At 49.0% G+C, this 21,473-nt stretch overlaps 1 protein-coding gene across 14 annotated transcripts in view; it reads right to left on the bottom strand.

Moving 5' to 3' along the window:
- Positions 1 to 4,872: 4,872 nt before the first annotated feature.
- The window catches only part of SYNE2 (spectrin repeat containing nuclear envelope protein 2), a 301,595-nt gene continuing 284,994 nt past the window's right edge, over positions 4,873 to 21,473 (bottom strand). For 8 of the 14 annotated variants that reach the window (XM_036309562.1, XM_036309545.1, XM_036309605.1 and 5 more), the window contains 13 exons: positions 18,291 to 18,428; positions 17,259 to 17,453; positions 15,807 to 16,089; positions 15,219 to 15,287; positions 14,205 to 14,344; positions 11,952 to 12,066; positions 11,010 to 11,212; positions 9,885 to 10,085; positions 8,582 to 8,710; positions 7,329 to 7,520; positions 6,512 to 6,598; positions 6,094 to 6,143; positions 4,873 to 5,851 (listed from right to left, as the gene is read on the bottom strand). In XM_036309562.1, coding sequence (XP_036165455.1) covers positions 5,629 to 5,851; positions 6,094 to 6,143; positions 6,512 to 6,598; positions 7,329 to 7,520; positions 8,582 to 8,710; positions 9,885 to 10,085; positions 11,010 to 11,212; positions 11,952 to 12,066; positions 14,205 to 14,344; positions 15,219 to 15,287; positions 15,807 to 16,089; positions 17,259 to 17,453; positions 18,291 to 18,428 — 2,025 coding nt within the window. In that variant the 3' untranslated portion in view covers positions 4,873 to 5,628. The other 6 variants (XM_036309573.1, XM_036309647.1, XM_036309597.1 and 3 more) reach the window with 6 other exon arrangements.

Below are 21,473 nucleotides of genomic sequence, written 5' to 3'. Positions count from 1 at the left end.
TGGAATGAAGGTCTTTAGGTTGATTATTGATGCCCAAGGTAGGCACCGGGCTGGACTCGCGTCTAATCAAGCACCTTTCCATGCCACGCCTGTGCTGATCCAGACTAGTGCATGCTCTTAGGAAAACTCATCAGTGCCCATGACTCCCTGTTCACAGATATTCCTGATGCTTTTCGAGGCTGCGCCTCCCACTGCATTTGGACGCAGCGCATCAGGGGGATGTGCCATCTTGGTAATTTCTTCCTGGCTCAGGCCTCACTTGCGTGTGCTGGGGAAACAGGTTATTTAGTCCAACCTGAGAGGCCTAATTGGTACTGGGCCTGGGCCAAGTAGGCTGTTGAGATAGTATGGTCTATAGTTTAAAGTTTTTTGTTTGTTTTTGTTTTAATATTCAAGGGCATTTTCCCACTTTCAGATGAAGTGTTTTGAGTCTCTGTGCCCATCCGCTCCAAAAATATCCTCTAAGACATTTCTAAGAACCACCAGTGTGCAAGATCAGGATGCCATTTTTACATGTTTCGGGGAAACTCGTCAATGTCCATTTTAAAGATTTCATTTTAATAGCACTTTCTTTTTAAATGTCTTTTTGCAGGGTATCCATCTCCCAAAATGGTCCATGGACAACTTAAAATTCTCCCATAGCTATGCAAGGGTTTCATTGTTTTCAAGTTCAGTCTTTAAAAGGAATTAACTAGGGCAGGGGTGGGGAACGTTCGGCCCAAGGGCCATATAAGACCCGTGAAATCATTTGGTCTGGCCCTGCCAAGGCATTAGGGGTGAGTTAATTAAATGTTTGACCAAATATAACAGGCTAATTTTTAAGTTGATAATTTTGTATGGCCCACGAATGATGATATAAATATCCAAATGGCCCTTGGCAGAAAAAAGGTTCCCTATCCCTGAACTAGGGGGAGTAGGAGCTGACAACTATCAACAGGAATTGAGTATTAAAAACAAAAACCCACCCAACTACACTTTTTAAAAAATCTTCACCTGAGGATATTTTCCCCATTGATTTCTAGAGAGAGTGGAAGGTGGGGGGGCGGGGGGGGGAGGGAGGGTGGAGGTGGGAAGGAAGAAGGAGGGGTAGAGAGAGAGGAACATCCACATGAGTGAGACACATCGATTGGTTGCTTCCCACATGTCCTTTGTGGTTCTCGAGCTAATGCTCTAACCAGCTGGGGCCCAACTACACCTTAATGTGTGATGGGACAGTGATCCACTGTTTTGATATTTAAATCATCATTTAATATGAGAAACTTATTTTGTGGGAATGAGTGAGATTTGGGCTTATTTCCAAACAAGAAGGTTTAATGTGGAGTCATACAGACAAATTTCAATTATATAACTACCATGGACTATTCTCCATGCACTATTCTCTTAGCACAGTGTTCACTCAGGTTCCTCGGAGAGCTGGCAGTGCCTGAGGGGGACTGTGTGAGCACCCAGAGCTGTGCTGTGTTTTCACATGTTGTTCTAACAGCACGCCCTCCCCCCTCACCACACCCCCTCTGTCTGGCCTGTCATATGCTTGCTGTCCACCAGGACTCCCTACAAAGGATTCAACCCTAAAATAATTTTGAAGAGATTTTTCCTGACACATTGAAGTGGGAACAGAGGATTATCGTTTGTCAGCCTAGTAAGAGCAGGCCTGGAGACTGACTGTATAAAAACAAAACTCAGAGTCGAAAGCTCTGCAGTGAGCCCCCCTTTATTTGGATTACTTCCCCTGCTAACTCAGCTGGAAGGACAATTATTTCAGATGTCAGTAAAAAACAATCAGTTTCCAGTTGTTGGCAGAGCTATATTATATGTTCATAGATATAAGCCATTTTCTAGCATGTGACAATCAAGTTTGGTTGTATTTAAATTGGCTGAGGGACTTGCATAAGTTGACACCTCTTCAAGGTGAACCTTCCATTTCTAGGTCTGTTTTGAAACCAACCATTTTTTAAAAATAAGATTTGACACATTTCTCTAAGCACTAAAAACCTTTTAAAAACAGTAAAGGTTATGTGAAGGGAATTGTAAAAATACATCATTTAGTACCTAAAAATATTTGAGCAACACTTACTATGTGCCAGACATAGTTCTCAGTGCCTCACCCATCCAGTTAATCCTCACAGCAATGACTGTTGTCCCCTCTTTTTGGCTGTGGAAGCCAGAGAGGATAAGCAAACTTGCTCAAGGTCACTCAGGGAATAAGTGACAGAACTGAATGCGGGCCATGCAGTTTAACTAGTTAAAAGCAGCCTGACAAGCATGGCCGCTCTGGCTTAAGTGGGGCCTGCTTGTGGTGGGGCCGGCCCCAATTTCTGGAACACCCTTATAGATAACTAGTTCCGTCCCATCTTTTACACACGTGTAAATTAAAGGCCAGAGGGGTAAACTGACCTGCCCAAGGTCAATAAGCCTACATCGGGCAACGCTTAGGCCAGATTTTGTCTTCTGGTTAGCATGGTCCCTGCTGCAGGACTTGCTCTGAAGAGCCTCAGTGCGTAAGGGAGAGACGGCTAAGTTACAATTGCCTACCTTCTCAGATGGGGTTCACATGAACTTTTACAGAATAGCATCCTTTTTTTTTTAAAAAAAATACATTTTTATTGATTTCAGAGAGGAAGGGAGAGGGAGAGATAGAAACATCAATGATGAGAATCATTGATTGGCTGCCTCCTGCACGCTCCCACTGGGGATCAAGCCCGCAACCCAGGCATGTGCCCTGACTGGGAATCGAACCCGAGACCCTTCAGTCCGCAGGCCGACACTCTATCCACTGAGCCAAACCGGCTAGGGCCAGAATAGCATCCTTGACAGGTGGAAAAAATAAGATGCATTTTGTTATTCCAGTCCTCCCATCCTGGGCTCATCAGCTAGTAGGTAGTACTGCCCTCACCTCCTCTTATCTGTTACTGCTTTCCCCAGGTGCAGTTTCTTGGAAGTTTACCAGTTTACTCATGTAAAATTCTCACATCTTTTAGGCACTGCTGCTTCCCTGTGGAGTCGGTTTCCTATAGTGTGAAACACATGCTTTTTCTTTGTAGCTCTCCAAGTTGCTGGAATTTGGGCTGTAGTGGCAGCTCTAAAGATACGCATTCTTTGTGATATGTGATCTTATAACCCCTTTTCTTGCTTTGGAGTCGAGGACCCTATTCATTTGTGGGCCAGTCACTGTTATGTGGTGTGGGTTTCCTTGATGGGCCAAGGCTTGCGATGCCGGCCCAGAACAGCGCCCGTTACCTGCACGGCTTCTGCGGCTGCAGGTGTTCTCTGCGCGGTGTCCACCTGCTGCGGCTCTCGGTCCTGTCACTCTACTCAGTGGCCCTGTGTACCTGAGACTGTTTGCTGCCTATCATTTGTCACTTTTTTCAAATGAATGCTTTGTACCATTAGCAGGCTTTTAAATTTGGGCCTTTTTACAAATGTTTGCTGTTGTGTGAAAGAAGATTTTGAGATCTGCTTTCCGTTCCTCCAGGTACTGCCTTTTCTTTGCTGTGTCCCTTTACTGTCTATGGCATTGTTGCAGAAAGAAGTTTAATGTCACATAAGCTAAATAAAGTGTTTTTCATAATTTTTGTTTTAAAACTGTATTTGTTGGGAGTTGAACATAAGGATTTTCAGGGACTAGCATTGCCTTTCTATTCTGAATTCTATTCTATTTTAGGTTTGCAGAGCCTTTTAAGAATTTCATGAAAACCACGGATACTCTTCCTAGAAAAAGGTACATAAACACAAATGCTTGTGTACAACTTCAAGAGTTAAGAATCTCTGACTTATGCTGTTGAACGCTTTTTAAAAGGTAGCAATTTAATCGTTAGCTAATCTCACACTTGTGATTTATGACCACAGGTGCTGTGTGCTCAAGTAAAATGCAGCCCACAAATATAAATATATAAATTTGGGTAGATTTTCTGTAATTATCTCATCTGAGTCACTTAGTATTAAACCCCACGTTAGGGATGGGGAAAAAAGAATCCATTCATGCTGAAGTTATCGTAATGAAACGTGCCTTTGTGGTGGGGAACACTAAACCTTAGGACAGTGTAAAGCGGATTAAGTTTAACAAACCTCTGGGGCTGCACTGAGTTTCGTGTAGAAAGGCTCCCTGGGGTGAGGTTTACCCTGAGACTTGGTGTGCATAATTAGGCTTCAAAATGCAAACAACACTTCCTTTCCAACTTGGACGCGCCAGAGTCCCTCCTTAAGGGCAGAAAAGGTCTCGGAGTGGTCACCTCCTTTGGTCAGAGAGGTGAATTATTTTAAAGAATTAAAAGACTCTGAAGTTACTTGGGGAAAAGGTACCTTTCCCTCCATATCTCTTCAACGATCCCTTTCTGTGAGCTGCTTGCGACCTGCCGCGTCCTGGGGGTGTCTGATCCACAGAAGCGGCGTCCGCGGAAGTCGGAGCTTCCTCGGCTTCCCCAGAGGTCTGTTTTGGGAGGAGAGAGGCACTGAGGTTGCTGCTGAGTCAGTGTCTCCCAAGGGGCAGGTTAGGAGTGGTTAACGAGGAACTGGTTCAGAAACTTCTAACCACCCTCTTTTTTTTTTTTAAGTGAAAAATAGACAGCGGTAGTGGGACTAGATGCAAAGCAGGTGGCTCTGCCTGTGTTTGCTAAACACTATTTGTTTGCTTTGGAGAGAGCTGGGAGTAGAAAAATCTGGGTGAAATTATCCTTCCCTGCAGCTCTACAGGGTCACACACCGAGTAACTGCCTCATAAAAGGTGTAGGTCTCTAGATCTCATATTATTCTGTACAACGTTAAGTAGAATATAAAGCTTATCTCAGAACTAAATAGTTTAAGAATAATTTTTGTGTTCTGGAAGATTACACACACTATTTAGCTGCTTTGTAACATAATCCAGCACAACAAATGTATGGCTATTTTTTGTTTTAATGAGAAACATTGTACATACGACAAACAGCTTCAGGTATCTGTACCAACCCCCCGGTAGCCAAACAGTTAAAACCTGAAGCAGCACTTTAAATGTGAAAAGTCTTATAAAATTAACTTATAAAAACGCCCCTATCAAGTATGTATTTTGGCATTTACTGTACATTAGTCCAAAGCTAAAATCTGATTTTCTTAAAAAAATCAAAGTTTACATTCATACAGATTCAGCATTGTTAAAAAATATGCACAACACATCCATGCAATATAATCTCTTTAAAAATTTAACGCAATATAAAAGAGCAGACCTAAGTACTGAACAGAACATTTTGGTTTATAACCTGTAGCTCAGAACTGTTAGCTGATTGGAGTAAAATTTAATTCTAAACATTTAAAATACGATTGTTCTGTTCCATCAGCCAAGGGTGCACGTGAGTTTCCGAACCATTCCTAAGGCAGAGTCCGCTTGCTTGTTTCTAGAACATATACTATGTGATGAACACTGCTGTTCACCTGACCATATTAGCTACATTTTAATCATGTTTACGAATAAGCCAGAATTCACAAAGTGCTTGGCTCCTGAGGAAACTGCAGTTTCCGGAGATCCCCAAACCAGTCCTCTGGCTGCGCCCGGAGGGAGGTGTCCGCAGCAGGTCCCTGGGCGGTGCTGCCGCTCCGCTCCGTCACTCACAGGTTGGTCTGGGGCCGCCAGCTGGGCTCCCGAGGACACAGGCTGAGCCTCTAGGTGGGGGGTGGCCCGTTGGTGTACCGCAGCATGGGGTAAAAGGACCTGGCGAAGTTGTTGGCCTGCGTGCAGCTGTAGTCCTCCTCGGAGGAGGGCAGCAGGCAGGCCAGGAGCAGCAGCAGCAGGAGCAGCAGCTGCAGGGGCAGTGCCGCCCGGAGCACCCGGGACAGGAAGGAGCGCTGCGGCCGCGAGCGGCCTGGGTCGGCTGGGCCCGGCACCCTGGCAACAGAGAAGGTGGCGAGCTCAGCAGGAGGCCCGGAGGCAGAACCCACTCCCGCTTCCTGACCGCCTGCTCATGTTAAATACGACGCCCAGGACTGAGATTAAAATGGGACCAACGGCTGGGGTGCAGGTTTGGGACAGAAACCTCGCCCTTTCCAGATGAAAGGAAACCGGGTTTTTACAAAGACCTCGATCATGGCCTTGGTGAGCGGGTGGACAGGGGCACTCAGGGCTGTTACCTGCTGTCTGTCCTGTTCTTGCCTTTGGTAGTTCTCTCTGCTCCGGTCTCCTGGATGAAAACAATCCAGTTAGTGACCTGAGTATAATTCTTAGTTCTGTCGGTGAGGAAACATCCTTCCTTAGGTGGGCTTCCTGACGAGCTTTGGCGACTAGAGAACACGTTTGATACGAAGCTCTGTGCGGTAATAGCTGGGTTTGTCGATCTGTTGTTACTGGAGACCGGGAAGCCTCCCCTCTTTCCCAACCTGCTACCGTCCCAGAGAGGAACGTGGAGGAAGCCTTTCCCCACCGCGCCGCAGGCTGGAGCAGTCTATGGCGCCATGCGCTCTCTCTGGGGGCCGCGCAGTCCCCCGTTCCTGTCCTCTCAGTGGCTTTGGAAGCTAATCAGCGCGGTTCTCACAGAGGGAGGGCTCTCACCTTTGCCGGGGAAGCTGGCACGCACACTACTGGAGGCTGGTCTCCAGCATCCACCTCGTCCAGGCCGGGCAGAGACGGGTCTGGGATCTGCAACTCAAACCCCACGAGTCCATTCAGCTCAGGGAAACAGGTTCTGAAGTCTCCACAGCACAAAAACGTGCTTCGTGCAGAGTCTTTGTCACACCACCTCCCCGCCCCCAGCTCAGATCTTCCCGGAAGAGGGGCTTTTTCAGACAAAAGGGAATGTATGTAAACAAGGCCAACTTCTTGCATTAAAAACCCACAGCACATGTGGGGGGAGGGTGAGGTCAGCAGGAGCAAGAGGGACAGAAGGAGCTGGCGGTGAGCTTGCGCCAGTGCTGCCGGGCGTCCTGCTGCACAGGGGGACATGTGGACTCTGGAATGGAGGGGCCACGGTGTGGGTGTTCGTTTGTTCTGAGTTGGAACACATTTTAAAGGCCAGAAAGCAGACAAATGAGAAAGTGGTCAGAGGAGAGTGAGCAGGACAGAGAAGAGGACTTGAAAGTGTGACATGTGGGAAAAGTGAAGGCTCGCGCCTTCAATGTGAAGGCAAGGCAGAAATGGTAGAAGCATTGGAATTGATCTGATTAGCCCAGCCCTGCTGAGAGGAAGGCACTCTTGTTACATCCCTCTTATGCTATGAACGATGAAACAGCTTAAAGAGCGTATGTAATGTTCTAAGGCCACACGGCTAGAGAGGGGTATGACTCGAGACGCCACTCCCATGGCGAGCTTGCGGCCTTCCTGCTTGCATCTGTTATGACATCTTTGTATTTGAAAGCCACCCGGGACTCACCTGGCTTCCCTGCAAGGACATTAAGTCATGGGACACTTGCTCCAGTAACCGTCTGAGTTTCTTCTCAATGACGTGCACCTTCTCTTCGGCCTCAATGTAGTCTTCTCCGTGCCCCTTAATGAGAAGGCTGTCTGAAATCTCTTGTAGGGAGTTCACCTGAGGTTGACGTTCCATTAGCTCCTTTTCCAGTTGCTAAGGACAGACGAGTGTGAAACAGTGTTTATGCCAAGGGGAGCTAGTGCGGCAGGAGCAGGTGCTCCCCTCCAGAACCTCCCGCTCCTCCCGCCTGTGTCCGCAAGCCCAGCATCTCTTGGACAGCTAGCTGGCTACACCCGGCCCCTTTTTATTCCTTCTCGTTCTGGAGACAACTGTGTTGCTGGGGGTGTCAGAGGAAGAAGTGAGGGGAGACAAGGCCCTTATCGACTAACGGCAGGAGGGCAAGGGAAAGTCTAACGAATTGAGAAAAGGCAGCGTCAGCGCACTATTTAGAAATATGGAGGTAGCCGGCAAATCTGCTTGTATTGTTGAGGGTGGTTATGTGGCTCTCTCGCTGCCCACTGTGGTAGCCACTAGACAACATGTGGCTGTTTAAGTTTAAATTAATTAAAATGAAAAGTTCATTTCCAGTCCCACCAGCCACATTTCAGGGGCTCAGTAGCCGTCACACCGGGCAGAGAGCAGACAGAACATTCCGTCACAGGAAGTCCTGTGGGACACAGCGATCCTGCAGGGCGTGGCTTCACAGAGCTTTTAGCACAACGGTGTTTTTTAAACAACGACCAGCATTGTGCTTAAATGTTACATATTTAAAATTAAACCACATATAAGTATGTGGATAAAGATGTCCACTTGAGTGCAAATGAGGTCTCATGTTAACACGTTAGTGAGATAAATATATGGAAACACAAGTGACCTCCGGGAAGGAAGACTTTTCTATAGTGGATAAAGGAAACTCATACAGGTGGACCACCTGCATCCGATTTCCCCCCAAATGAGCCATATTCACACGGAAGAAAAGTGCTCCAATGGCCTTAAGTGTCTCAGGATATTGCTAAACTCCCTTGTCCTCAATTCCTGTGCCTTGAAGACTCCCTGCTCTGGGCCCTCCTCTTCATCCCTGCAGGGCATCCTGCTTCAGAACACAGAGGGATGCTCAGACACCCACTGGCACTGCTGTTCCCAGAAACTAGGTGAGGCTACCTAAGGAGGACTCCTGACAGGCCAGGAGGTGCAGAGCCGCCCAGGAGACTTACCAGGAGTTCCTCCCGGCACCTCAGGAGAGCCTGGGGGTCTGCCTTTGGGTCAGTGACATGAGCCTGCTGCCTCCGGCTCTCGGCACTCGCCAACCACAGGAGCAGATTCTGACTCAACTGGTGGAAGTCCTTAAAAAACAACACACATCACAGCGTTGGCCATTCATAAAACGAACTCTAGTCCATGAGAGTCATCTGCTCTTCTTGTCCTATCCAGTGGATAAAAGGCCCCAAAACAAGGAAAGGGGGAAGGAGAGAACACTGGGCACAGCACCAGGAGGCAGGATGAAATCTGCCAAGTGAAAGGGGCTGACGCAAAGGCAGGGCTTCAGAATGCCCCACCTGCTATGACGGGAAGACCACACAAATGTGCTGGGTTGAGTGGCCAAAGTACATGTAGTTACACAGAAATGCTATTCCTTAGGATGAATGGTTACCCCTGATGTATAATAACCCAAGGACAGGGCTGCATGTGGGCTTATTGGTGGCTCGTGCTCCCTATGATAGGGTGAGAGGTAACCTGGGCTGAGCATTTAATATGTGTCGGGTGCTGGGCTAAGACTACAAGCATACTGTCCTAAAATGAATCCTGTGATGGAGGCACTAAAATTATTCCTATCTATCTATCTATCTATCTATCTATCTATCTATCTATCTATCTAAAAGGCTAATATGCAAAGTGTCCCCTCGGGAGTTCGACCGGGAGTTCGATTACTCACTATGACGTGCACTGACCACCAGGGGGTGGCACGGAATGAAGGGAGGTCCCAACCAGCAGCTGGGGAAGGAAGGCCCCAGCCAGCACCTGGAAGGCCCTGATTGGCCCTGATTGCTGGCCAGGCCTAGGGACCCTACCCGTGCACAAATTTTGTGCACTGGGCCTCTAGTTTTTCAGATAAGAAAACTGAGGTCCAGAAGATGCAATGATTTGCCCAAAATTATACAGCTACTAAGGCTGTGGAGCAGGTTAAACTGCTCCTTGTTCCAGGCCAGGAGCCTTCCTGACAAAAGGACAGAGATGGGGCAACGTTGGAGTGGCATTTCTGACCCCTGGAATGCTTGCTGAAACCCTCACACGATGAGTGGCCTGGGCAACAGAGCAGGAGACCCAGGGTCAGCGTCAGGCTGTGAGACAGCAGGCGGGCCTCTTCAGAAACAAATGGTAAAGCACATGTTTCCTAACACAAGACACATTTGGCTGTGCCAACGCAGCCTGACGATGATAAAAATATCCGCCCCTCCCACCCACGTGGGCCTGGCTGTGCCCGGGACTGGGCCTTCGGCGCCAGCTGTGGCGGCGTACCTGGCACTGCATGAGCGACTGCCGCAAGCCCTCTCTCCAGCTCTCCACCGCAGCCCGCGCCGCGTCCCAGTGCAGCCGCAGCTGGCCCACGCTCTCATGGAGCTCTTTGGACTCGCTGCTCCCGGTCTGCAGGAACTCCTTGCTGCTCGCGTTGACAGAGACCACCAAAGCCTTGTAGGTGTCCAAGGCGTTTAATATCTCCTGCCGCAGAAGGAAAGGCTGCGTGAGGCGCTCTGAAGAGAGTGGTGGGGGTTCACTTAGAACCTCCGTGGGAACAGATCTTCCAAACGCGTCCCCAAGCCGAGGCCACAGAAGCAGGGCGACCTCGCCTATGACTGGCTGGGAAGCGTCAGGTGAAGAAGCTGCCTTACAAGGTCAGTGCACTTGGCCGCTGGGCAGAGAGCAGAGGCCTGTCTCCTGGCTGGCCAGCTCAGCCGGGCCCCCTGAGCTCTGGCTGGCTTAACACTTCTGGATCAGATTAAAAAAGTCTTCCAGATAAAGTACACGTGGTTACACAGAAGTGCTATTCCTTAGGGTGAATGGTTACCCCTGATATATCCATGCACAAGTGAAACAACAGTACAAACACGAAGGCTGCCTGCCCCCTGTCCTGGGTCCTCTTAGAAGCACGGGCTCATGCCCCTCCCTGGTCCCTGGCCGGGCATTCCAGTGCGGTGAAGACTGACTGTGTGGCTGACAGCTCCTAACTGTGTAGCAGAGGAGCCAGATCAGGCCGCCGAATTCAGCAGCAGGGGAGCTGGTCACTCCCCCTCTCCCCACTGGACTGCACACAGGCTGGAAGGGTGTTCTAAGCTGCCCCTCAATGGCCACTAGCACCTCTGCAAGAGCCGGCAGGTGCCTCTGAAATCAGACTTCCCAGCACTAGGCATCTGAGCAACACCTGCCCAGCACTGTGCTGGGCTTTGGGTCCATCTGTAGATGCTCTTCTGAATGAAAACGAAGATCTGCATCCACATCCCTGCCAGCTGCAGATGTGAAATGGAAGAGAGGGACGGCCACACCTCCGCGCCCCTCCCCCGCCCCCCCAGGCTTGGTCTGCTCGGTCAGCACAGCCAGCACCTGCAGGCGCACTCTGCATCCCTCCGCTCCACCCTCCGGCCTCACCTTCAGTCTCTTCACCCTGAGTCCCAGTTCCTGGGCGTCAGAGGGAGGCTTGGCCATCTTTAATGTTTCCAGCTCTGCTTCGGTGTTTTTCAGCCAGGTGATGGTGTCGCTGACATCAGCGTTCAGCTGTTGCAAGTCTTGTTTCATTAAGAGTTTCTTCCGAAGTTCCTGTGCTTGAATCAGCTCCCAGCTGTCAAAGGCACCTGGAATAAAAAGCAGGCGCTCTGCCAACAGAATTCTCTGCCTCCAAGTAAGTGAGGGTCAGAGTGATAAGACCTGGAGGGGATGCTCTTTGCTGAGGCTCAGCACGGGCGAGTCCTTCCTTCCCTGGAGTGTGGACGGCACGATCCCCGGGCTCTGGCTCAAGGCCACGGCCACCACACTCCCACTGAGGCTGGGGGGAGGCCACCACTCTCCCACTGAGGCTGGGGGGAGGCAGCTCGCTGGGTAGGAGACCCCACGTGTGGCCAGCATGTGGTCTGGTCCCAAGTTCAGCATTTCAGTTCGTGCTGTAGCTGCGGCCCTTTCTCCTTTGGTCTGTGACGGTCAGGTCAGGGCTATCAGCTTGACTTTAGACTTGGTTGAGTAATTATTTTTATAATCATTGAACTGGTCTCATGGGGAGACACCTGACAGACCGCTTCGAAAATAATCTTCCTGTGTCTGCTCTTCACATACAACTGAAGTCACTAAAACATACACTTCATCACCGAGGCTCACTTTGTATTTAAAGGTTAGTTTTGAATAGTCTAGGAATGTGTTCATAAATACAAGTCAGCTAATTCTAAAATAACTTGGCAGCTGTGGGGGAGAGTAGCAGTTTTGCTGAGTTACATAGCTGGGCAATTCCTAATTAATATTCTGTCGAGCCATGACTGAGATCCCCGACTAACCCCCAATACAGACTCGAACCCTCCTCACCACCACCTGCTTTAACGGTACCTGACTGCTGCCCGGTGAGGGGGGCCAGCCCCTCGTCCTCTTGCTGGGGGCTGCCATTCAAGATGCTTGGGCCTTCCTTGCCACCATCGGTTCCTGGAGACAACAGCAGCTTTACCTAGAAGGAGCCAACTTTATGTTATCATCTATCCATTTCAGGCTGAAGAGTATCTTGGTTCATGTTAACAGGTACGAGATGAGGATCTGGGAGCCCTTTCCTTCCAGGGGAACCTCCTGGAAATACAAGCGCTTCGGGTGTGGGTAGGTAGCACTGATGAGCAAGCCCAGCTGCCGGCCCAGGGAGGGGGAAGCCGTGGTGAGTCCACACTGGGAATAGTGACCGAGCTGACGTGCGGCTACCTCACACTCCCCAAAGGAACCGTGCGGAGAGTTACAACCACCGTTGAGCTTAGCACCTTTTTGTCTATATAGACGTTTAGTTCTCCCTCCCAGTCACTCTGGAGAGCGGGTGGCAGTCCTGTCCCCAGGAATCGGAACCACACGGAGGATGAACCTGCCCCGGCTGCTCATTACCCAGCATTCTTCGCTGCTCTTCTGTCATCACGGAGCTGACTGGTCTGTTATCTCAGGCCTTTCCAAAAATAAACGTAGCCTTTTTAGAAAAGCCACGGTTTCTTTGGATTGTTTCCATCTGGCCTGCTTGTGTGGAATGAAAAAAATAACTAAAAAACCTTCCGATTTCTGGTGACATCCTGGTTTCAGACACCATAAAAAGCGGTTGAAACCGGCCAGGCGAGGGAGGGACATGAGCATAGTCACCGGAACTATGGGTGTAAAGCGAAGGTGAGGTGCTGGGGTCTCCCCCTCCGACTGCAGAGAGGCAGGCTACAAATGACAACTGCTCGCTCAGCAGGAGTTCCCGAATCGGGCCTGGGCAGCCACTATCGAATGACTCCGGTCTGACCACGTGCAGCCAAAAATCTCCTCCAATTATCGAGCTCTCTTCACTCCTAGACACGCAGGGCACGCTGAGGACTCATCCCGTGAGGCTGACACTGCTGCTGGTTTTTCTAAGGGACGACACTGAACATGCAACTCACTCATCGCTAACTCTCTGCACCGAGAATGATCTGGGGCCAAATTAGATCCTAGGCAGGCTGTCCCCCAACAGCTGTGTAGCCGGAAGGGTGCCAAGACTATGTTCCCAGAGGGAAATGTAAGAAGGAACAGCACTGTTATAAATAACAATAATGACGCATATACACAGTAGTTAGTATATAGCAGTAGTAGTAATAATGACGGCGACCACTCCTGAGGACCTTCTTCATAACTCAATCCACCCAATCCTGACAACAACAATTATGTAAGGTACGTTTGCCTCAGGTGAGGAAGGCTCAAGGAGGCAGGACAAGGGCTTATGGATCCAGAGCAATTTATTGGCAGGGCTAGGAATCAAACCCACATCTACCACAGTACAAGGCCAAATCATATGGATGGGAAGTCATAATTTCTGAACAGAGTGTGCCCTGTGGTCAAAAGGGAACCTAACCAAGGTCTGAGAGCTCAGGTGCCACTCAGGGAAGCCCGCCCTTCACTTCTCCATCATTTACATGGATGACCGACTCAACGGTAATAACCACTGTTACATCATGTCCATACACACACAGGGAAATCCATTTCTGAGGGCCCCTCACGGCACATTCCTGACAGTCCTTCCTGAATTGGCCAGAAACCTGTTTTTAACTCAGGTCAGTTTCGCCAGGGTTCTAATGAAGTGTGGACAGCTTGGCAGAGATACTGTCACCGGGAAAACCAACTCAAAATGTTCCTGGGAGCGAGCACACACAGTAGGCACCAAAGTCCCTCTCCTGGAAAATTTTAACTATTTACTCCTGCACTTGGGTGAAATAAGCCAGTCAGAGATAGACAGGTACCATATGATTTCACTTATATGTAGGCTCTAATGACCAAAGGAAACGAATAAAACAGAAACAGACCCTCAGATAGAGAACAATAAGATAGAGAACAGACTTACAGATGTCAGAAGGGACGGGGTTGGGGGGCTGGGTGAAAAAGGTGAAGGGATTGAGCAAAACCAGTGAGAAAGAAGGGTGTGAGAGGGTAGAAGAGAGTAAAGGGGGGATGGATGGTGATGGAAGGAGACTTGACTTGGGTGGTGAATGCACAATACAACGTAGAGATGATGTAGGAGAGAACTGTACACCTGAAACATAATTTTATTAACTGATGTCATCCAATGAATTCAATAAAAAAATTAAAAAAAAAACGACTTACGTAAGCTGGTTTATAAGGGGTGCTGGAATCTGAGGGGATGGGTTGTACATTCCTATCACCTCCCATTTGTTTGTAGCGATGCTTGGGACAGGAAGGACTGTCAGGAACGTGCCATGAGTGGGCCTCAGAAATGGATTTGCCTGAAACAAAAAATAGCAAGTGACAGTCCATTCTCTCCAACCAAAGGATTCATGTTTAGTTACACAAAAAGGTCACGGCAACATGGCATCAGGTTACGGTGGAACATGAGTTCTGCAGCTTTCCTTGCAAAGCATGCACGTTTGCAAAATGTCAGTATGTCCCAGAAGGGAATGAAATGAGTCATGCAGCTGAGCAACACTGGGCCTTCGCTAGATGGGTTCACCATGGAGCACAACGAACATATGATTTGCTGCGGGATGAGTGGTGTTTTGGAGCCGGGTCTCGTGGTGGGGACACTGGCAGCGAGCGGGTCTGGGGCCACGAGGACTGGAGGCCTTTCAGGAAGGGGTTGGGGGTGGACGGGACCAGAGGGCCACTTGTGGCTGTGTCCAGTACTGCAGGTGGGACGGGGCAGGGAATGAAGATGAGAGCTGCAAGTAGACGAAAGGAAGGTTTCTTCTGCAACCAGGGCAACAGCACCTCTACCCTCACCTACACTCACCCACCCTCTTCCCAGGAAATCACCGTAAGCAAGGAAATAGTTCCAAACCAAGCCACCATGAAGAAAGCTTGGCCCATGCCAAGGGACTTGAGTTAGACGGCAGGAAGATAAACACTTAAGAAGGCACCACGAAGAATTCCCTTCTGCGCAGGCCTGAGGGGGAGAGGGACGGCGGCGAGACTGCTCTGGTCTGGGTGGGGATTTGGGAGGAGCGCGCAGGTATGTGTGAGTATGGCAGTGTGAATACACCATGAACGAGGCCATGGTGTCCACGAAGGCAGAGGTCAGACATGACGTGGGAGCGAGGTTTAGGATGCAGTGTGCGCCGAGGGTGCTGCCATGTTGAGACACATGCACGGGCAGGGGCCTACCAGAAGACGCTTTCAAAGTTTTTGTGGTCATTTTAAGATATGCCTCAGGATTTTCAGGGATTTCTACATCTGAAAAAGAATAATGTCAATTTCCTCACTGCAGGAATGCCCCAGTATCAAATTAAAACAGTAGAAACATTGTCAGCTGGAAGGAGGAAGGTAACTACCCTTTACCTGTTTTATTAGAAAGCTTTAAAAAAACCCAGAAGGATTTTTTCAGCCAACTCCCAACCGTCCAAAGCAGTGGTGGGGGAGGGGCGGTGCACAGAAAGAATGAAAACTCTCAATCTATGGGCACTCTGAAAAACTGGCCAGGAAAATTCACTGATGAGCCAGGGCCATCCGTGAATAGCCTCAGTGGCCCAAAGTGAATTCCTGTTTTTTTTTTCCCCTCTGATCCCCTCTACCATAGGAGTGTGCCAACTCTCCGGTGAGTCGGAAGTGGGCAGGACAGAACGCAGGAAGCCACAGGAAGTCTGGGCCAGCCATAGCTGGACTCCTGATCATTGAGAGCTGGCCGTGTTGTGAGGAGCTAAAAACATAGCCACGTGGTCAATTTCAAGGCCTCTGGACACCCAGGCCTCTTACCTGACAGTGCACTGTAGTATGGGCCCTCCTCGTCGTCTTCGTGAGAGGAGGAGCCCCCCACGTCACCTGTGTGATCCCACTCGAGAGGGATGGAGTCCACGCTGACAGGGGTCTCGCAGCCAGACCGCTCGGGCCCCGGGCCCGGGGGCACCAGATGACAAAGGGCCTGAGGAGACGAGGGCTCCTCCATCTCCCTCCTCTTACGCCAGGCGTCGGTCTGGATCTCCCTGGGGTCTTCCATGTCCGTTTCATTCTCAGAGGCCTCCTTTTCATCTTCCAAGCCCTAAAACGGGAGTATCCAGTTTTAAGAATTAACCAAACCATAGGCGACTCCGGTTCTGAGGAGTGCTGGGAGTTGGCCGGCCCAGCAGTTTCCGAAAATGGCCATCAGTTCCCAGGCCCTGTTCCTGGTTATTCCAATTTAGACTCTACGTCTAGTGTGGGACCTACAATTGGTATTTGCCAAAACTCCATTTTCTTTCCTAGGAAAAATCTTAAATTTGATAATCTACACTCAACAACTTTATCTAAAAAAAGAAAGGGAAAGGGAGGCCAAAGTTTCCTTGATGGTTATATGGCAGGTTCCTCCAAAAATCAGAAAATTAAAAAGTAAATTTTTTAAGGCAATTCGTGTTCTGAATAAGATTCACATGTTCAAGGACCACATGTACTGGGTTCTTTTTTATCCCCAATCTTATGTTCAGAATACAGAATCGTATTCTTCCTGTGTTATCATGACTCCAAGAAAAATGACTATCAATTGCTACCTTTAAAAATGAGAGTAATGAAATGATTTATATAGTGCACCAAATATCCTAGCTACTTAGGCAATAAAAAACTGTCCTGAAAAAAAAAAAAGAGAATAATGTAGGTTATTTTTGAGGCTATGTGTGATGAAGAAATTAGGTTTGAAGTTGGGCAGTTGACGACACAAAAAAGAAAAGATGGCCAATTGCGTTGGTCGAAGGTCATCATCAAAGCTTCAGGCACACAAAGGCAGTGGACTCTGGGTAATGGCCTGACGCCACCTGAATTTCCCCAAAGGCCCCTCTGTCAAGGGAATCATCACAGCTGCTTTCAAAAGCTGGCGCTTTCGGCACTTCAACGGTGAGAACGAAGTACCAGAAAGGCACAGATATTAAGAGCTCCCAGACATTAACACAGCGGAAAAGGCCAGTACAACCCCCCCGTTAGCACTATAAGCAAAACCAGAACAGTTATAAAGATATCCCAGGACTGACACGGGCCAGAAACCGCGTATCCAGGAGCACATGGGAAAGTGTCGAAGGGGCAGGACTTGGCAGACGTGCTACTCTTTCCACTGGGAGATGGGAGCCTCTAGGTAACTGTGCCTCCGTATTAATAAGAGTGGAAATAAATTTTTCCATGACAAGTCTGGTCAAACCCCAAGTCCGAGTGGCCCAGAAGCCCCTGTGGGTGCGCCCCCCTTACCGGGGCGTGGGAGGTCAGCCGCCGGTGGAAGCGGGCGACCCTGCCGAACACTTCCTGGCAGTATCGGTGCAGCTCCTCCAGCTCGTCCTCGATCAGCACGGCATCCAGGGGCTCGCTCTTCTGAATCAGCTGCTCCCCGAAAACGATGAGCTGGTCAATCTTGTTGGTGTTTAATGTAATTTCCTGTTGGAAACCCTGTGAGGAACACGAGAAAGGATTTCAAAGAAGGGGATTTCTCTGAGGATTCAGACAATGTCTGTTTCTTATAACAAGCCACAGAACAGTCATCAAAATGTCATGACTGTTTTGTGCCTTCACCTAGTATTCTAGCTTCATCCGTGTGTTTTTTCTTAGCTTCATCTGTTTTTAACAAGGTGACAAACATTTAATAATTTACAACAACCGTACATATTTTTCCCTCCTCCTGGGCACTGACTTTTCCAATTAAAATGATTCTAAAAGTTTGACATGGATGGCCGGTCATGCACTGTCATTGAGTGTGGTCTTAGCTCAACCCTGAGAGCAGTAATTTTCGGTGGAAAAAGAATATTTCCCGTAGCCAGCCACCAATGAGCATTTGCCTCAGCGGACACAGTAAGAATGACCATTAGTGCCATTCTACCAGGGACGGAAATGTCCATCCTCAACTTCTTGTGAAACCTAGCCCAGGAGTGATGTGAGGTTCAAGTGTGATACAGATTATTGGTAACAGTGGGAGAGGAGACGGTATCTGTTCTGGGCCGCTCCCTGATACAGCTGTTCCCGTTATACTGCACATCTGGAGAAACAGCATCTCGTGCCTTCTGTTTGTGTTCTCTCCCTGGATGATTATAAAAGACGAAGAGAAAAAGGGGCCTCACTCCACTGATCCCTGGGCTGCAGGGAACAGTATCCTTGCTGGTGAGCACCCGCTGTGCAGGTGGAGGCAGCCCGGCAGCTTAACCAGCTCTGGAGTCTGCCCTCAGACTTGGCCGCTCGCCATTGCGCAGGCAGCTGCGTTCCTTTACGAGGCGCCAAGGAAGGAAGGCTTACGTTGAGCTGGCGCATCTTGTCGTCGGCGTCGCTCTCGGAGAAGTGCTCCACGTTGGTCAGCTGCAGGTCCATCTCTGTCAGCCACACCAGGATGCTCTCCCTCGTGCCCTCAAATTCTTCCCTCTGATTGGTGAAATGCTGCAAAAGGGGAAGAAAGTCACATTTATGCTGATGGCACATGAGAATGGAGGCCCACAGCAAGGCTCTAGCTGAAGGGAGAGGGTGCCTGGACTCAGAAGCCTGTCTCCAGGGACCTGGGGCCCACAGGGCACTCGGGCCAGTGCAACATCAACCAAGCTCCCAACGTCTCCGAGTCTCGGCGTCTTCCCTGGCAAGCGAGGTATGGGAATGCTGGCTGTGATCTCTGAGGTCCTGTCAGCGTTTAAAACTCTCTGATTCTCGAGTCTAGGTCAGGGATTTTTCCAGCCTGTCCTCTGAGCAACCCCCTCAAAATCCAAGCCTGGCACCGGGCCTGTTTTTACCCATCAGCAGACTGTGGAAGCTTGTTGCTTGACAGAGGATTTAGTAGCTTAAGATGGAAAATTACTGCTCTCAGGGTTGAGCTGAGACCAGCCCCGTGTGCCTTCCCTGATGTAATTCTGGATGCGTTTCCATCACCTCCAATGAGGGATGCCTTTCAGGTTACCTTGTCATAGACCAGTTCCCAGACCAGCATTGCATTCAGCACCAAATGAGGTTTAGATTGTCACAGTCAAGTCAGCACGAGATGAAATTAATGCAAGGGGGTTCTCTGAAAAGCTAGCCTGAGAGGGTTAAAAGAAAACCAAAAGCCCAGATTTTCATTTCTTTAGAATGGTGTCAAGAGTGCTCCGCCCTGAGAAAGAAGCAGGAATTAAAATGATGCCTGCAGACACGGCACACACAGGTCCTGCCAGTTTACACCCAATGCACAAAGGCTGACATAGCACGTTTTCTAAATTATAGAAATCTAAGGTGAATGTTTTCATTAAAAAAAAAAAAAAATCAAACGCAATGTCTGAGGTTGGGCAGTGTGCCCTGGAATTCAGAGAATTTCTGTCCCAGGCTGCGCAGTGCAGAGGGGATTGCCATGTCCCTCATGGTGCCAGAACCATCGGGACACAAAGGCGGGCTGAGGTCCAGCCCCAGTGACAGTAGTGCCCATACCGCGCAGCCTGCGAGCTAGTGTGACCGTCAGGGGTCAGAGATGGCGAAGAGAGAGAGATGTGTGTAACACAGATCACATAAACAAGCTCTGCCTAAGAGGCCATTCCTTTAAAAAAGTACAAAAAGCTGGCAGGGGAGAGGAAAAGGAAGATGGCATCGTAGGTAACTCCTGTACTTGCTGCCTCCCACAACCACATCAAAATTACAACTAAAATACAGAACAACCATCATCCAGAACCACTGGAGAGCTGGCTGAATAGAAGTCTTACAACTAGAGAAGTAAAGAAGAAAGGACACAGAGACAGGTAGGAGGTGTGGAACAGGCTGATCTGGCACCCACGTGGGCTGCTTTTTTAATGGGGAGGGAGATCATCTTTGTGAAGGCCACCCAGAGGAGCAAATGGTCCCAGCCCCATCCCAGGGTCCCAGAGCTGGGAAAAGAAGTCCCTATAAAAACCAGTGCAGATTGGGGCTCAGTGATACAGAGGCTGCAGGAGACCCAGTTGTTCCTCTTAAAAGGTTGGCACCACAAACTGAACATACAAGGTCCTGCTTCCTCTGAGCTCCAGCATCAGGGTGAGGCTTTGGGGAACACAGACTCATATCAGGAGGAACTGGATTGTCTGGCATTGGGGCAGGAATTCGGGGGTGGCTTTCTCCCAGATGGATTCCTATGCTGGGATATTCCCGGTTGCATGGCTGACTGGCAGCCATTTCTGTTTGCTCTGCCCTGGTGATTCCCTAAGACCCTGCCTCATCCAATTACAACCCCACCCAAGCTGTGTGCAACGGCTTTTGCATATGAATGGCCTGGTCTTGCTCAGGCTAAAATCTCTCAAATAAACTGCAGCTGGGTCAGAAAGCCCCAAACCTATCAAGACCCAGTACCAGCACCAGTCTGCCTTGCTTCATAGCTGGGCCGCATCTGGGCACTTCCAAACCCAATACAAAGAGGAGGAATCTGCAGATCTCTCTGTAGCACCTGCTGGGTGGCCCCAGGCAGTGGCTGACTTTGCATCTCCCTGGAGACCCAAGAGCCAGTGTACCTAGTGGTCAGTGTCAGACCATACCAGATTATAACTCTACATATCCATAAGCGACACACTCAAAGGGCAGACTCAGTGAGCACCAAAGCCCCACTGAAGCAAGTCCTGCTCCATAGGGGTGTCTCCTGCACAGCAGCTCTCCCACTGTAGTTGTAGCTGGTCCCCACAGCCAATTGGCCTGGAGGCCAATTTCTCTCAGTGACACCAACAGCAATCAAGTCTCAACTACAACAAGACTGTGCTTACAGCCCACAGAGGGATACATCTAGAGTGCCCAGCTCAGGTGACTGGGGAGGCTGAGCCACTGGGCCGGATAGGACACTTACTACATAAGGCCACTCTATCAACTCAAGGAGACTTAGCAGCTCTACCCAATACACAGAAACAAACACAGGGAAGCAGCCAAAATGTGGAGACAAAGAAACATGTCACAAATGAAAGAAATGGAAGAAAGCAAACTACTGGATAGAGAGTTCAAGAGCATGGTTCTAAGGTTACTCAAGAATCTTCTAGAAACCCCCCCCCCAAAAAAAAAAATGGAAAAGGATCAGTCAGAAATTAAGCATACACTGACTGAAATAAAGAATAATATGTAGGGATTCAACAGTAGAGTAGAGCATTCTGAGAATCAAATTAATGATTTGAAATATGAGGAAGCAAAAAGCACCCAACCAAAAGAGTAAAAAGAAAAAAGAATCCAAAAATATGTAGATAGTGTAACAACTTCAAGCATTACAATATTTGCATTATGAGAGTGCCAGAAGAATAGAGAGAGCAAGATATTAAAAACCTATTTTAAGAAATAATGACAGAAAACGTCTCCTACCGGTGAAAGAAATAAACTTACAAGTCCAGGAAGCACAGAGAGTTCCAAACAAGAAGAATCCAAAGAGGACCACACCAAGACACATCACAATTAAAATGCCATGGGCTAAAGACAAAGAGAATCTTAAAAGCAGCAAGAGAAAGCAGTTAGTTACCTACAAGGGAA

Source organism: Myotis myotis, unplaced genomic scaffold (assembly GCF_014108235.1).
Source record: "Myotis myotis isolate mMyoMyo1 unplaced genomic scaffold, mMyoMyo1.p scaffold_m19_p_1, whole genome shotgun sequence".
NCBI classification, from domain to species: Eukaryota; Metazoa; Chordata; class Mammalia; order Chiroptera; family Vespertilionidae; genus Myotis; species Myotis myotis.
This window is presented reverse-complemented; position numbering and strand designations above follow the sequence as displayed.